This window comes from Otolemur garnettii, unplaced genomic scaffold, assembly GCF_000181295.1.
Source record: "Otolemur garnettii isolate 467f Iridium unplaced genomic scaffold, OtoGar3 scaffold00025, whole genome shotgun sequence".
NCBI classification, from domain to species: Eukaryota; Metazoa; Chordata; class Mammalia; order Primates; family Galagidae; genus Otolemur; species Otolemur garnettii.
Genome location: NW_003852420.1, coordinates 1,606,520 through 1,620,561, shown reverse-complemented (window position 1 = coordinate 1,620,561; position 14,042 = coordinate 1,606,520). Strand labels below are relative to the sequence as shown.

General features: G+C 33.7%; 1 protein-coding gene across 1 annotated transcript in view; it reads left to right on the top strand.

The window, feature by feature from the left end:
* Nucleotides 1-8,556, top strand: part of LOC100959421 (O-acetyl-ADP-ribose deacetylase MACROD2) — a 120,673-nt gene extending 112,117 nt beyond the window's left edge. Inside the window, exon 4 of the mRNA XM_023512255.1 lies at nt 8,399-8,556. Coding sequence (XP_023368023.1) covers nt 8,399-8,517 — 119 coding nt within the window. The 3' untranslated portion in view covers nt 8,518-8,556. The remainder of the gene's footprint in view (nt 1-8,398) is intronic.
* Nucleotides 8,557-14,042: the final 5,486 nt, after the last annotated feature.

Here is a 14,042-nt window from a genome sequence, read left to right as displayed (position 1 = left end):
AGGCGCCGAGCCTTGAAATATGTTTTTCAACAAATTATATAAATTCTTTATATATTTGTGGCAGGGAGAATTATAAGATGTTTCTCAAGTTTTCCCTTCTAGGCCCTGAGTAATTCCTGGGACAATAAATTTGATGGGTTTTACTCCCATAATTAAGTTACACTATATGGCACACTGTGGAGTGCAAATTGTGAGATGGAAAGACCCCCACAGTTGTGTTCAAGGAACAACCCCCAAACTGCTTATCCTTCCTTCCTAAAACAATATTCCTTTCTTCTAGTTCCCTCTGTCAGAAAGCACATGGCCTTCTCTCCCTAAAGTTAATCTTTATCCCATGTACTTTAACTTCCCCTCAACTTTGTAAGATGAAAGTATCCCCACTCACTTTCCTTGCTTATTTGCAACATTGTTAGTTTAAGCAACCTTATTTAGGTACTATATCAATAAAGGTGTTCACATGGTTTGGTGCTGGCCTCAGCCATCAGCTGCATCAGACCTCCCAACCCTATCCTTATCTCTTGTGTGTCTTATTTTCTCACCCCCCCCCCATTCCTACTCTAGGCCCGATCTATCACTCTTATCTCCTCTGTGATCTTTGTCTCTTGTGTGTCTTATTTTCTCATTCCCCCCCATTCCTACTCTGGTTTGTTTACTCTTTGCACTGGCTCTCCAATGCACACAAAGGAAGATTATCAGGATGGGTCTGACCCTGTGTAAGTAGTTATGACTATATTAGTCCTTTGAAAGTACAGTTTTCTCTGTACTTCTGGCCTACAGAAATGTGAGCTAATACATGGGTAGTGTTTAAATCTACCCACTTTTTTATGGCAATTTGTTATGCAGCAATAGCAAATGAATGCAATATTCATCGTTTGTGACATTTGCTACATATACAGTATATTTTTCTCATTTGTTTTGAGTTTTGCTTGTATAAAAAGTGAGTTTTGCTGGTATAAAAGGTTTGTTTCTTTATGTAATTAAATCTACTGAACTTTTTGTTAATGTTGCTCATATCTTCACATTTTAGAAGGCATTACAGTGGTAAGGGTAAGACTCTCAGTGGATTTAAGTCAGAGTGTCAAATTGTGAATTTTATTGGACTCTGTCACTGGGATCCTTTCTGCATAATAATTTATAACTTTTCAACCTGAACATTGACTCTCCCCACTGCTGCTTAGCTAAGGAAAAATAGAAAGAAATTTTCTTTTACAAAAATTTGGGGATTTCAGGTTTACTCAAGCTTTCTTTTTTATGTTTGAATGGAATTTTTATGTCTAATATTTCAACACAGATTGGCATGTAACAATGGAGGGCAACTCCCTTGTAGAGATTAGTCTTTCCTTTTATTATTGGTAAGAGAAAACTTATCCATACTATTTGTTTTCATTTGATCTTATTCCTAATTTTTTGGGTGGGTTAGATCTAGTCTACTCTCTGTTATTTTCATTGTTGTTCTGATCTTAAATGGCTTTCTACAAGTGGCTATCAGGAACAAGCTTTTGGTGTTCTCCCATGAGTCCAGTATTAAAAGCATGGTTATAAATGACAGCTTGACTGTGATTTTTAATACTCATCCATATCATTGTTGATACTTTAGGTTTTCCTGTAACACTCATGGATTGGTGTTGAAAAACATCCTAAACAAGGGAATCTCTACTGTTATGGATGCATTCATTCTTTCAGCTTATAAATACTAAGGACTTTACTGTGTGCTGGCTCTGCATGCCTTGTTTTTTCATTTTCATTGATTTTATATATCAAATAGCCTGTGCTAAGAAAATAGTTAATGCTAGAAAGTATATTTATTTGTTTTTATCACCTGACTTAACAGGAAGACTGGGGTTTTATATTGGCACAAGCTGTTCATTATGCTGAAGTTAAGATAGTACCAGTATTTTGATTTTTATAATGAGTATGTGATAATTTTATCAAAATCTGGTATCATTTCTATTAGCTTAATTTAAGCATTGAGACAAAAATTAGAAGCATGAAAATGACCCTGTCAGGGCACATCATCGTCATGTAGAGATCTGGAGGTTAGAATGTAAGCTTTCATATACTGTCATATAATTTTCAAGTTTAAAAAGAACTGAAAGATAATCCAGGCCAGATTTTTCATGTTACAGATGGGGAAACTGAGGCCTAGAGAAAAGTAACATACTAAGGAACATGCAGGCCATATGTGGCAGAACTGCAAGTAGGAGCCAAATCTCCTGATATTCACTTCTGTTCTTTTCTTTGATGTACATCCTTGTGCTACTTATCATACTTAATAATTCAGTAGAAACTTGACATATACTTCCTGATGTTAAATTGATATTGTAGGTTGTACTCGAGAGAGTTTTTAGAGCTCGTTGTCTTAACTGTAGTGTTAAGGCAATATGGTTTTATTGAAATATTCAACACAACTTCTATCTTTAAAAATACTTGGTTGAATAAAATATGGATTATAAGCGAAACCTTTGACTGCAGCGTTGTAGTTTGGCCTGATTGAACTCTAAAATATTTTTGTATTTTACTGTTGCTGAGTATCTTTTTTTTTTTTTTTTTTTTTTTATTAGTTTAAGAAAAGAAACTCTTATACAGGAATGTTTTCTTCTACTAATTCCTGATTGCTTTTCTGTTGATCTCCTTTTTACTTGAAATTATAAAACTGAAAGAAGCATCATGTGTTTTAACAAAAGTATTGATCTTTAATTTGTATGAAAACATCTTGGTGGAAATAAAAAAACATCTTGGTGGTTAAATTGCTTTATTTTATGTCTTAGAGATATGCCTCTATTTTTTTGCTTCTTTTAGACTAAAAATCTAACCAATTTAAAAACTCAGATACTAGTTTTAAAGTTGGCTTTCCTTTTAGAGACATAACTAAACCTTGTTTTCTCTTTAATTTCTTCATGCTATATATAATACAAGACATATTTTATTTCTCCACTCTATCAATAATATTACATAGGTCTTCTTGGGTTCATCCTATCCTCTCATTCGTGAAGATTCTAACCCAGTAAGTCTTGCCTACTTTCAGAAATTGCTTTGTAAAATAACATAACTGTATTCATACTTGCAGATATTCTAATACATATGGAACCTAGGCAGCTTAGATTTGGATCTTCTCTCTTTCTGTCACTTACTAACCAAGGAAGATCACTTAACTCCTCTCCGAATCTTTTTCCTTATGTTTAAAACGGAGTCAGAGTTTTAGAGTCAGTATGAAGATTAAGTAAGAGAAAGCACACATCACTGTCACATTGACAATGCTCATAATTAACTAAAAATACCATACCTCATGTAAAAATATAGAACAGTGTTCTGAAATGTTATTGCTGTTACTTATTATCTAATCTAGTTTACCTGAACATTTAATCTGTAACCTTTGTCTCCTTATATAAAAGATCTAGGATTATTTCTTTAGGAGAAGTCTATAAGAAGGTTCCCAGTGATTATTCTATAAAAAGATATCTATTTTCCCTTATGATAAGATCCACAATTCATTTTGAAGGAGTATCAGAACAGATGTTTTAAAATTACCTTTTGGCAAACCTTCTGTGTGGGAATAGTACACATTTGGATGGCAGGCAATAAATAGATGAGCAATATCTTGTGCAGAAATTCTATATACCTATAAAATGTTTCCATCTGTTCATTTCTCACTTTTGTCACTTTGACTTTCCCATCTTAGACTGCAGAGTCTTTGTCTGGCCCATAAAACTCCTTTCCATTGTGTGGAGAATACCTCAGTTACTTAGCATTAGAGATGGTGGAATCTATTTCCAAATTTTAGTTTAACTGAGGCCTGGCAATAGACTTGTGTTTTTTTAAATTTTTTTGATGATGTCATCATTAGATAAGAGAATGAGCATATTTCTGTAGCATGGTGCCACGAAGAAATTAGCCTGCCTTATGAACAAATGCAGAGAATAAGTACCTTTCAGTATTTGAAATATAGCTGTGATTGTAATCTGCTAGATCTGTAATTTGCTAGAAAGTATTCAGTTTATAACCTATATGCCTTATTATATAACTAGACATAGCTTGATATCACAAAATTTCAAATGATTGGTACAAATAAAGTCACTTTAACACTGATTATCTAAAGCTCCTGTTTTTGTCCCTGATATATCATATGGGACCTCTTGTTATCTTTTCAATGTGCATCTTCCTTTTATCCATGGACATATCAATAAACTATTTTTTAGTTGCCATGTAGGATTGGTCATAATTTTTCTCTCCTACTTAAACTTTCCTTGTTTGAGGAATCTAACCTTTGTCAACACTGCATCATACATGATAAAGATGTGGGAAGGAAGACTGTGACCCCATCTCCATGCTTTTACTGATGACTTGGGCTTTTCCAAGAAATTTTCCAGCTCTGTGTGTTTGGAGAGGGAAATATTGAGTCTTGTATCCCCAGATACCAATCTACCTAAAGAAGCCTTATAAAATAGTAGGCTTTTAAAAACCAAATCTAAAATTTGAAAGTAGAGGTAATCATCACTGTTAAAGAATGGTAACATTTCTGGGTTCTGAGTACACTGTAAAGGCTGGTAAGTGTCAGTGTTATTTCTGGCAGATTTAATGTGTAGGCAAGAGAAGGAGGGAAGAATGAAGGAAGAATGGGAAGAGGTGAAGAGAAAAGTAAAGGGCAGAGAAATGAAAATATGTCTGTGATCAGTAGAGGTAATATTTCCCTCAAATTTGTTAGAGATGCAACTTAGTAGTTGTCTAAGGATGCTTACCCTTAGTAGTATTTACAGTACTCCATCCCATCGTAGAGTTTTAGCTCTTTGTTTCTTATATGTACATATAATTTTTGAAAAGAATAAGGGATATATGGTATACCAGTGGTGTTCCCCCCCTTTTTTTCTTGAATCATATTTTCTTTGTTCCAAAAAGCAAATAGTAGTCCTCAAAGGAGAATTTGTTTATATTATTTGTAAATACAGTATGAGCTGTATCTGAGTCCTATTATATGAAGAGAGAAAACATGAGCAATATATAACATTTTTTTGAATGTTTTTTGAAATTGATGTTTAACTATTTTTCATTTCATTTATTTTTGGATGCCTAATTGAGTTGAAAACTCATTGTTTCATACCACAGCTTAGGCCACCCTTAGAAGGAATATATCATATGAGCTATTTCTTGTTCAATTACTTACTCATTAAGACTAGGTGTCTACTAGGGACTTGATGGGCTAATATGTTCTCCTTTCATTTCTTATATCCTAAATTTAGTGTTAGCTAAATTGACTAATTAAAGTCATTAGTTACTAACATTAGCCTTATCCTTATTACTTGTGGACATGTTCTTATATTTTAAAAGTTCATCACACAACTTGGTCTAATTGTTAGTAACTTCTTACATGATTCCTACAACTGACATTTCAAATGTGTGTAGGTTGTGATTACAACATAACCAACAATAAGAGATACAACATCACACCTACTAGGATGGCTAAAATAAAAAGAAAGGGGGTAGTGGTAGAATAACAAGTATTGGAGACGATGTAGAGAAATTGGAACCCTTCTATATGCTAGTGGGAATGGAAAATGGTGAAGCTACTAGAGAAGATATTTTGTTCGTTCCTCAAAAAGTTAACTGTGAAATTAGCCATGAATGACCCAGTAATTCAATGTCTAGGTATATACCTAAGAGAATTGAAAATATATTTCCACACAAAATCTTGCACATGAATGTCCATAGCAGCATCATTTAGACAACCAAAAAATAGAAACAACATGAATGTTCACAAATGATGGATAAATAAAATGTAGTTTATTCATACAATGGAATAATATTGGGCCATGTAAGGCAATGAAGTACTAAGACATGCTATAATGTAGATCAATCTCCAAAATGTTATTCTAAGTAGAAGAACCCAGACACAAAAAGTCACATATATGATTCCAGAATAGGTAACAGAGTCAAGAGAGTGGAATGGTGGTAGCCATGGGATGGGAGGAGGAGGACGGGGAGTGATTAATAGAAATGTTTGAAATTAGATAGAGGTGGTAGTGGCACAACATTGTTAATATACTAAAGGCCACTAAATTGTACACTTAAAAATGTTAATTTTGTATTATATGAATTTTACCTTAATAAAAAAAATAACCAAACTCAGAATTTAGTGTGAAATTCTTAAATATTGACAGCCATTTGCTCCTTTAAGTAAGTTTTTCTTTTTTTAACTAAAGTTTGTATAATTTTAGGGTCAGGTGACCTTTGTTGAGTAATGTAGCTTTTTAAATTCATAATGTTTGCTTAGTTATCCAACATAAAAATAGTATGTTCACTGAAGAAAAACTAAGACGAAAATTAAAATTACCATAATCATATGACTTAGAACAACTAAGTAAATGCATTTAGCAACTAAGTAATTTAAGTAAATGCATTTACTATGGTTTTTCCATCATATAATATATGTACATGGGTGGCACCTGTGGCACAAAGGGGTAGGGCACCAGCCCCATAAACCAGAGGTGGCAGGTTCAAACCTAGCCCCGGCCAAAAACTGCAAAAAAAAAAAAAAAAGTGCACACTATGCATACATGTGCATATTTATGATACAGGATCAATTTGAACATAGGTTTTATAATATAGTTTTATCATTTAATGACATATTAAATAATAATTTGGTCTATTTCTATAGATTTACTAATACACTGCATAACTCTTTAAAAGTTTTTTTTAACTAGCAGAAAAGCAGTACCGAGATCATATTTCATTTATCTTGGAAACCCTGAAAGTGCTCAAACAAAATGGCTACTTGGATGGGGTTGGACTAGATTATATTACATTGAAACAAATTAGCATCCTCCAGAAGCCAATGTAGAAATTCTGAAATATTTAGCATCTTGTTTTATTAGCTAAAGTTTACTGGGTGATTTGATGTCTCCCTCATTTTTCCCCTCAGGATCATAAGATAGTATAAGCCTGAGAGGTACATAAAGCAAATGTACCAATATATTCTGTCTTAATTTGTTATAGTTGCCATGATAAAATACAACAGAATGGGTGACTCACCCAACAAGAGTCACCCATTATTTTCTCATGGTTCTAAAGAGAGGATGTCCAAGATTAAGTCAGCATGTTTGTTTTTTCTTGAAGTCTTTCTCCTTAACTTGCAGATGGCTGCCTTCCCGTTGTGGCATCACATGATCCTATCTCTATGCACATGGGTCCCTGATGTCTCTATATGTTCTAATCTCCACTACTTATAAGGAAATGAGTTAAATTGGATCAGGCTCACTCTAACATCCATGCTCATTTAAACTTAATCACCTCTTTAAAGGACTTGTTTCCAAATATGGTCATATTCTAAGGTAATAGGGATTGGGACTTCTTTACATATGAATTTTGGGGAGACATATAGCCATGTCCTGTTTTATTGCACTTTTCTTTAATGTGAGTCACAGATATTATATGTTTTACAGATTGAAGGTTTGTGGAAACCCTGTGTCAAGCAAGCTGTCTGTGCTAGCATGTGAGCACTTTATGTTTCTGTGTCAAATTTTGGTAATTCTCATAATATTTTAGACTTTTTCATTATTATTACATAGTTACCATAGCTAAGTGATTCTTCTGATAGAGCTGGGAAATTCAACTGAAAACTTTAGAGAGCAATGTTTTTCAACGCTTTTTATCTTGTGGCACATGTGAACCTATAGTTAAACTAACACAGCACACTTAAATTATGTAGATAAAAAGAGTTAAAAAAAAGAATACACTTACTGTTCTTTGAACTTCTTTAAAAATAATTTAATTAATGATCTTTAAAAGTTTTCATTGCCACACCTAAGATCCTGTCATGGCACTCCGGTTGAAAATCACTGTTTTAGAAAAAGGAGTTATCATTCTAGATGCCAGTTAGAACATTTGTGATACATAGAAGGAGGTCGTGAGATTTAAGAAAAGAAACCATCTTTTAAACACAAAATTACAAGCTTAAAGCAGCAAGTGCAGATGTATGAAATATCAACATGAACAGAAAGGTTAGAAGAAGTTGATTCCAGCCCTTATGAAAAACTTTGAGGGATTCTAGACTTCCGTGGAGAAAATTACTACAGATGTGGTTGAAATAGCAAGAAAACTAGAATTAGAAGTGGAGTCTGAAGATGTGACTGAATTGGTGCAGTGTCATGGTAAAACTTGAATGGATGAGGAGTTACTTCCTAGGAACGAGCAAAGAATAATGTGGTTTCTTGAAATGAAATCTATTCCTTGTGAACTTAGGTGACAGAGCAGTGGCAGTGTTTGAGAAGATTGACTCCCTATTTTGAAAGCAGTTCTATTGTTAGCAAAATTCTGTTGAACAGCACTACATTGTACAGAGATACCTTTCTTGAAAGAAAGAGTCAACCAATGTGGTAAACTTCATTGTTGTTTGTCTTATTTTAAGAAATTGCCACAGCCACCCAAACTTTCAGCAGCCACAACCCTGATCAGTCAGCAGCCAAGACCTTCCACCAGAAAAAAGAGTATGACTTGAAGACTCAGAAGATCATTAGTATTTATTAGCAATAAAGGATTTTAATCAAGGTATGTGTTTTGTTTTCTTTGGACATAATGCTATGGGACACTTAATAGGCCACAGTATAGTGTAAACGTAATTTTATATGCACTAGGAGACCAAAAACTTTGTGTGACTCACTTTCCACACTGTGAAATATGATCTGGAACCTGTAGTATCTCTGAGGTGTGCCTGCAATTCAGGCTGTTACTTATCCCAAGCTGAAAATGACAATGTCATTGTGTCTACAAGAATCTTATTGTTTGGTCTTAATTACTGGTTCACACAAGTCTACCAAGAGGTAGATTTTGTTGGATTTTTAGGGATGGCTATAATTAACAGAGGAGAACATCAATAAAAAATGTAAGTGGCAAGAATAGTAGGGAAAATACTTGGCTTTTTTTGCCCTTAAGCTGAAAAATACCTACTTTTAGCATAGGAAAATTTGTTAAAGTGGTGTTTCCTACTGTTTTGGTGGCTTAAAGTGAAATAGCACTATTTTAGTAGTTACAACTAACCTATGATCAAGGCTTGTCAATCATTATCGTTTGGAGATCAGAAAGGTTCAAGTTTTACTTTTTCTTTTGAGCTAAATAGAGATACTCCTTTCAAATAATACAAGTTGGTGTAAATTTGTCAGATTTTTTGGAGATAAATTATGAACACTTCAGGCAAATGGAATCTTCTTAATGGAGAATTTCCTTTTAAGGACCAAGTTTTGTGTAAATTTCATCTTCAGGATCTGTGAACTTTGAAAAAATGGTGGGAGTTTTTTAATATTTCCAAATTGGATAATATTTGTAACTTCCTTAAAATGTATACTGTTCATTTGGGTAGGAGATAAGGAGTTGTTTTTTGAAGTATACATTTTGTTTTTAAAATCTAAGTGGAAACCCTTTTCAAATGAATAATTACTCTTTTTGATTTCTCGTGTTTAAAACAAATGCACTTGATAGCCTTCATATATTAACTGTCATGAGCAAAATCATCTAAACTCATCCAAAGCAGACTGTATTAGTTTGCAGGCATTTTCATGTAAGTCAAAGAGGCATTTGCTTCTGAGGAGTCATTTAAATGCAGCTTTGCAAGAACTGGTACTATTGTCTGCTAAATTTTTTGTCTTTCCAATAGTTTGGATGGAATAATATCAGAAAATGGCAATTTAAATGTTATACTTGAAACCCAGTTAGTTTTTTTAATTATTCACACTGATAGAAGCAGGGCACAGGCATGTAGACTTCTAAGAGGCCGTTAAGCCAAAAATTACTTTTTAGCATTTGAAGATATTTTGATCCTACATTTGGATAAGGGTGTGCTATCCTTTGAATTTCTTAACAGCCTCTGAATTTTAAGTAAATGTTGAAATGTATTTAGTTGACTGGAATACATATAGGAGACTGTATCCTTCTTTCTTTAGATGTTTGGATTTTCTTCTCTTAAGAGACAGAGCCCTTTACTAGGCCCTTTGTTTCTCAAACATACATATGAAAAGCAACACATTTGATAGATACATTGTAGCTGATGGTTAATGTCCTTTGCAGAGAATAATAAAACACACTTTAATTATTTGGGGTTCTATTTATATTTTACTTTCATAGTTAGATTTTTTTAAAAATAAGATTACTGTATTAGTGAGGGTTCTCCAGAGAAACAGAACTAATAGGTGATAAATAAAAAGAGATTCATTATACGGGATTGGTTCACATGATCACATAGGCTGATAGTTTCTAAGGTCTGCAGTTGGCAAGCTGGAGAAGGTCAGTCTTTTTGTTTTATTAAAGCCTTCACTGATTGGATGAGGTCTTCCCATATCACAGAGTATCTGCACTGCATCATGTTCAAATGCCTGACCTGCATACAAAATTGTGAGAAGTGAAATGGTGGTTACTTCAAACTTCAGTATCAGGGTCCTTCAGAGAAACAGAACCAATAAGAGGTATATATACACAGAAAGAGATTTATTATAAGGAATTGGCTCATGTGAGTATGGAGACTGAGAAGTCACAAAGTCTCCAGGGAGAGGCGGCAAGCAGGAGATCTGGGAGAGCCGATAATATCCTTCTGATCTGAAGGAAAGAATCAGAAAAACAGATTATTTAGAAATGATGGTATAAGTTCTAGTCTGAAGGCTTACAGGACCAAATCCCAGGAGGAGCCAATGTTTCAGTCTGAATTTGAAGGCAGGAAAAAGTTGATGTCCCAGCTTAAAGACCATCAGACAGTTGAGAGTCTCTCTTTCTTAGAGGATGGTTAGCCTTTTTGCTTTATTTAGGTCTTTGTCTGATTGGATGAGGTCAATTTACATAAGAGAAGGCAATCTGCTTTACTCAGTCTATCCATTATGTTAAATTCATCCAAAAACACACTCACAGAAATATTACCCAGAATAATGTTTGACCAAATATCTGGGCACTTTGTGGCCCAGTCAAGTTGATTCATAAAATTAACCATCACAGTGACCTACCTTAAAGTTCATAGTTGTGTATTTTACATTTCTAATCAGGAATGTAGGCTAAGTTACATACAACCTTTTATATATAATTCGACCACAGTACTGTTAATGAGTTAGCAGTAATGATAAATCATTATCCCTTGCAGTGCAGATATTAACACTGATTATTTATAAATATGTTATTTTCCCCACATTGTTCTAGATGGTAGAGATATAATGGTAAATAAGATAAAAGTTGCTCCCCTTCAATAATTTATTTTCCAGTGGGAGTGACAGATAATGTTCAATAAACAAATAGACATATATTAAAATAATGGGTAGTGATAAGCACCATGAGAAAATGAAAAAAGGAGCCATTTCAGGTAAGCTGGTGAGCACAGTGCTGAAGGGGTGGTATTTGAACAGAGATCTGAATGAAGTGGAGGAACAAGTTGTGTATACCTTGATAAGCATGTGTCTAATTGAAGTTTCTGGCATGGTTTGAGATCTTTTGTTCTTATATTTCTAAGTACTTTGCCTAATGTTGTAGATACTGTGATGTCTACTCAGATCTCTTTTCTGTGAATGCTCATTTCCTCAACTAGGGAGTACCATGGGCAGACACCCACAGTGGTCCCCCTACAGGGACTGCCTCAGCTGCAAGGAGACAATTTACCTAAGGTAACCTTCCCTGGGTGGTCCACAGTCAGTGACTGCTTGCTGTGGTAATATAAAGGCCTGGCCATATTGGATGACATTCTAGAGACAACTCTGAAGGGCCATTCTAGCTCCACAGTTCCCTGAAGTGTGTAGTCAGCCAAGATCTGTATCACCATCTGACTTTTTCCTCTGTCCAAACCTGCTCATTCCCCACCCTTTTTATAGGTTTGATCCCCAAAGTACTCCTTAATTAACATATTACATGCCAATCTTGATCTTGAGGTCTGCTTCCTGGAGAACCCACTGCTTACTATGAATTTTTCTCAGTCTGTAGCTTGTTTATGATCCTCACACAATAATACTTAATAGTCTGTTTTATTTGTATTAGGCCACAGTCGGCTTCCTGACAGAATCTTATATCTTACTTTTTTGACTCTGGTACTCTAAAAATGGACTTTCTACGTACAACATGCTATGGATATTGCTAAAGAGATTATATTGTCCCCTAACCATTTTGATCTTACTATTTTTCTATGCTGAGAGAAACTTATTATTTCTCTTATTTTTAGTTTATCTTCACTGCTCTGAAATTATAGGAGTCTAATATATTCAGTTTCTTTCATTAGATTCTAGTCAGCATTAACCTCTTTTTCATTTATAAAGAGAATGACATAAATTCATATCAATGAGTAGGGATTTTCTTTTCTTTTTCTTTTTTTTTTTTGAAGGAGTTAATCACATTTACTAATTGATGACTGGGTAAATAGACAAGTCAATAAATCTGGGCTCTGCTTGGGTCTGCCAAGAGGGTCAGAGGCAGTCTTTCCTGGTCAGTACCAGGAAGGAGCTGGTCCTGGGCCAGGGTGCTTGGGACTGCCTTTTTGGGTGGTATCAGCCATGGCACAGGTCATGGGGTCCTGCCACATGATTTCCTGTTAGGCTGGGCCTTTCCCAGAGGAGATGATGGCAGGGAAGAATAGGCCTTGAGCATGCCTAACGGAGGAGAGCCTGGCATAGTGCTAGAGAGTAGGGATTTTCAAATTATCTTCATCCTGCAAAAGAAGAGAAATCACTTTATAATTTATTGCCATAAAGCTATTTCTATCAAGTATATAAGAAGTATAAAATTCCTGGTAATGGCAACCAAGTTGTGAATAACTTAGTAAGGGGGACTTTCTTTAAAAGCAACTATGTTTAATCATTTCATAGGTTTATATAACTTTTGAAAAATTAATACATAATATAAATTTACAATATCTTGTGTAATTTATATTATTTGCAAATCATCAACCTTCCTTTATTAAGAATGGAATTAGATTTATAATATACATGATTCATACAGATCATCATTCTTTTCAAATCTGATTCCAAAGATATTTTAAGAAAATAAAATCTTTCATGGATATAGACACATAAATTCTTTACAAAATTTTAGAATAAAAATCTGGAAATATATAATAATGATAATAAATTATGACCTAGTAGAGGATATCCAAAGAATTTAAGGTTGACTAAAATTTGAAAATAATTCATGTTATCATGAATATATTTGAAAATTATTTGAAAATAATACATGTTACCATACTTAGAATGAAAAACTTTATGTTCACCTCAATAGATACAGGAAAAGTATTTGACAAAATTTAATGTCTAGTCATGCTGAAAACTCAGAAATCTAGTATTTCTCATCTAAATCTAGATGGGAACTTCCTTATAATACTAAGGACATTTATGAAAAACTTTTAGTTAATATCGTACTTAGTGATGAAAGACTGAACGTTTCCCCCCTAAGATTAGAAACAATGCAAGAATATACATGCTCTATTTCTATCCAACATTGTACTGGTTCTAGCCAAATGCAATAAAGGAAAAAAAAAAAAAAGAAATGAAAGGCAGATTGTAAAGGAATAAGTAATAAGGTCATTTATGTAGACAAACTTGAGAATTATATTAAAAATGCCAATAGAAGTAGTAAGTGAGCTTAGTGAGGTCTCCAGATACAAGATTAATAACACTACTAAAATCAATCCTATTTCTGTTACTGGCAGCAGACACTTGGAAATTTAAAAGTATTAAGTAGAGTAACATAAAATATGATTTAGTTTGGAATAAATTTAATAAAATATATGAAATGATTTAATGAAAACCATAAAAAATTGTTGAGAAAAATTCAAGAAGACCTAAATAAATGGGGTGATGTACCATGTTTATAGGTTGGAAGACTCAAAATTGTTAAGGTGTCACAGTTCTCTGGAAATTGATATATAAAATCAACACACTTCCAATCAAAATTGTTGCTGACTTTTTATAGAAATCAGTGTGATGATTCTAAAATGTATATGGGAATGCAAAGACCCTAGAAGCCAAAACAGTTTAGAAAAAAGAATAAATTTTGAGGAATTTTTCAACATGAGTTCAAAACATACTATAAATCCATAGTAA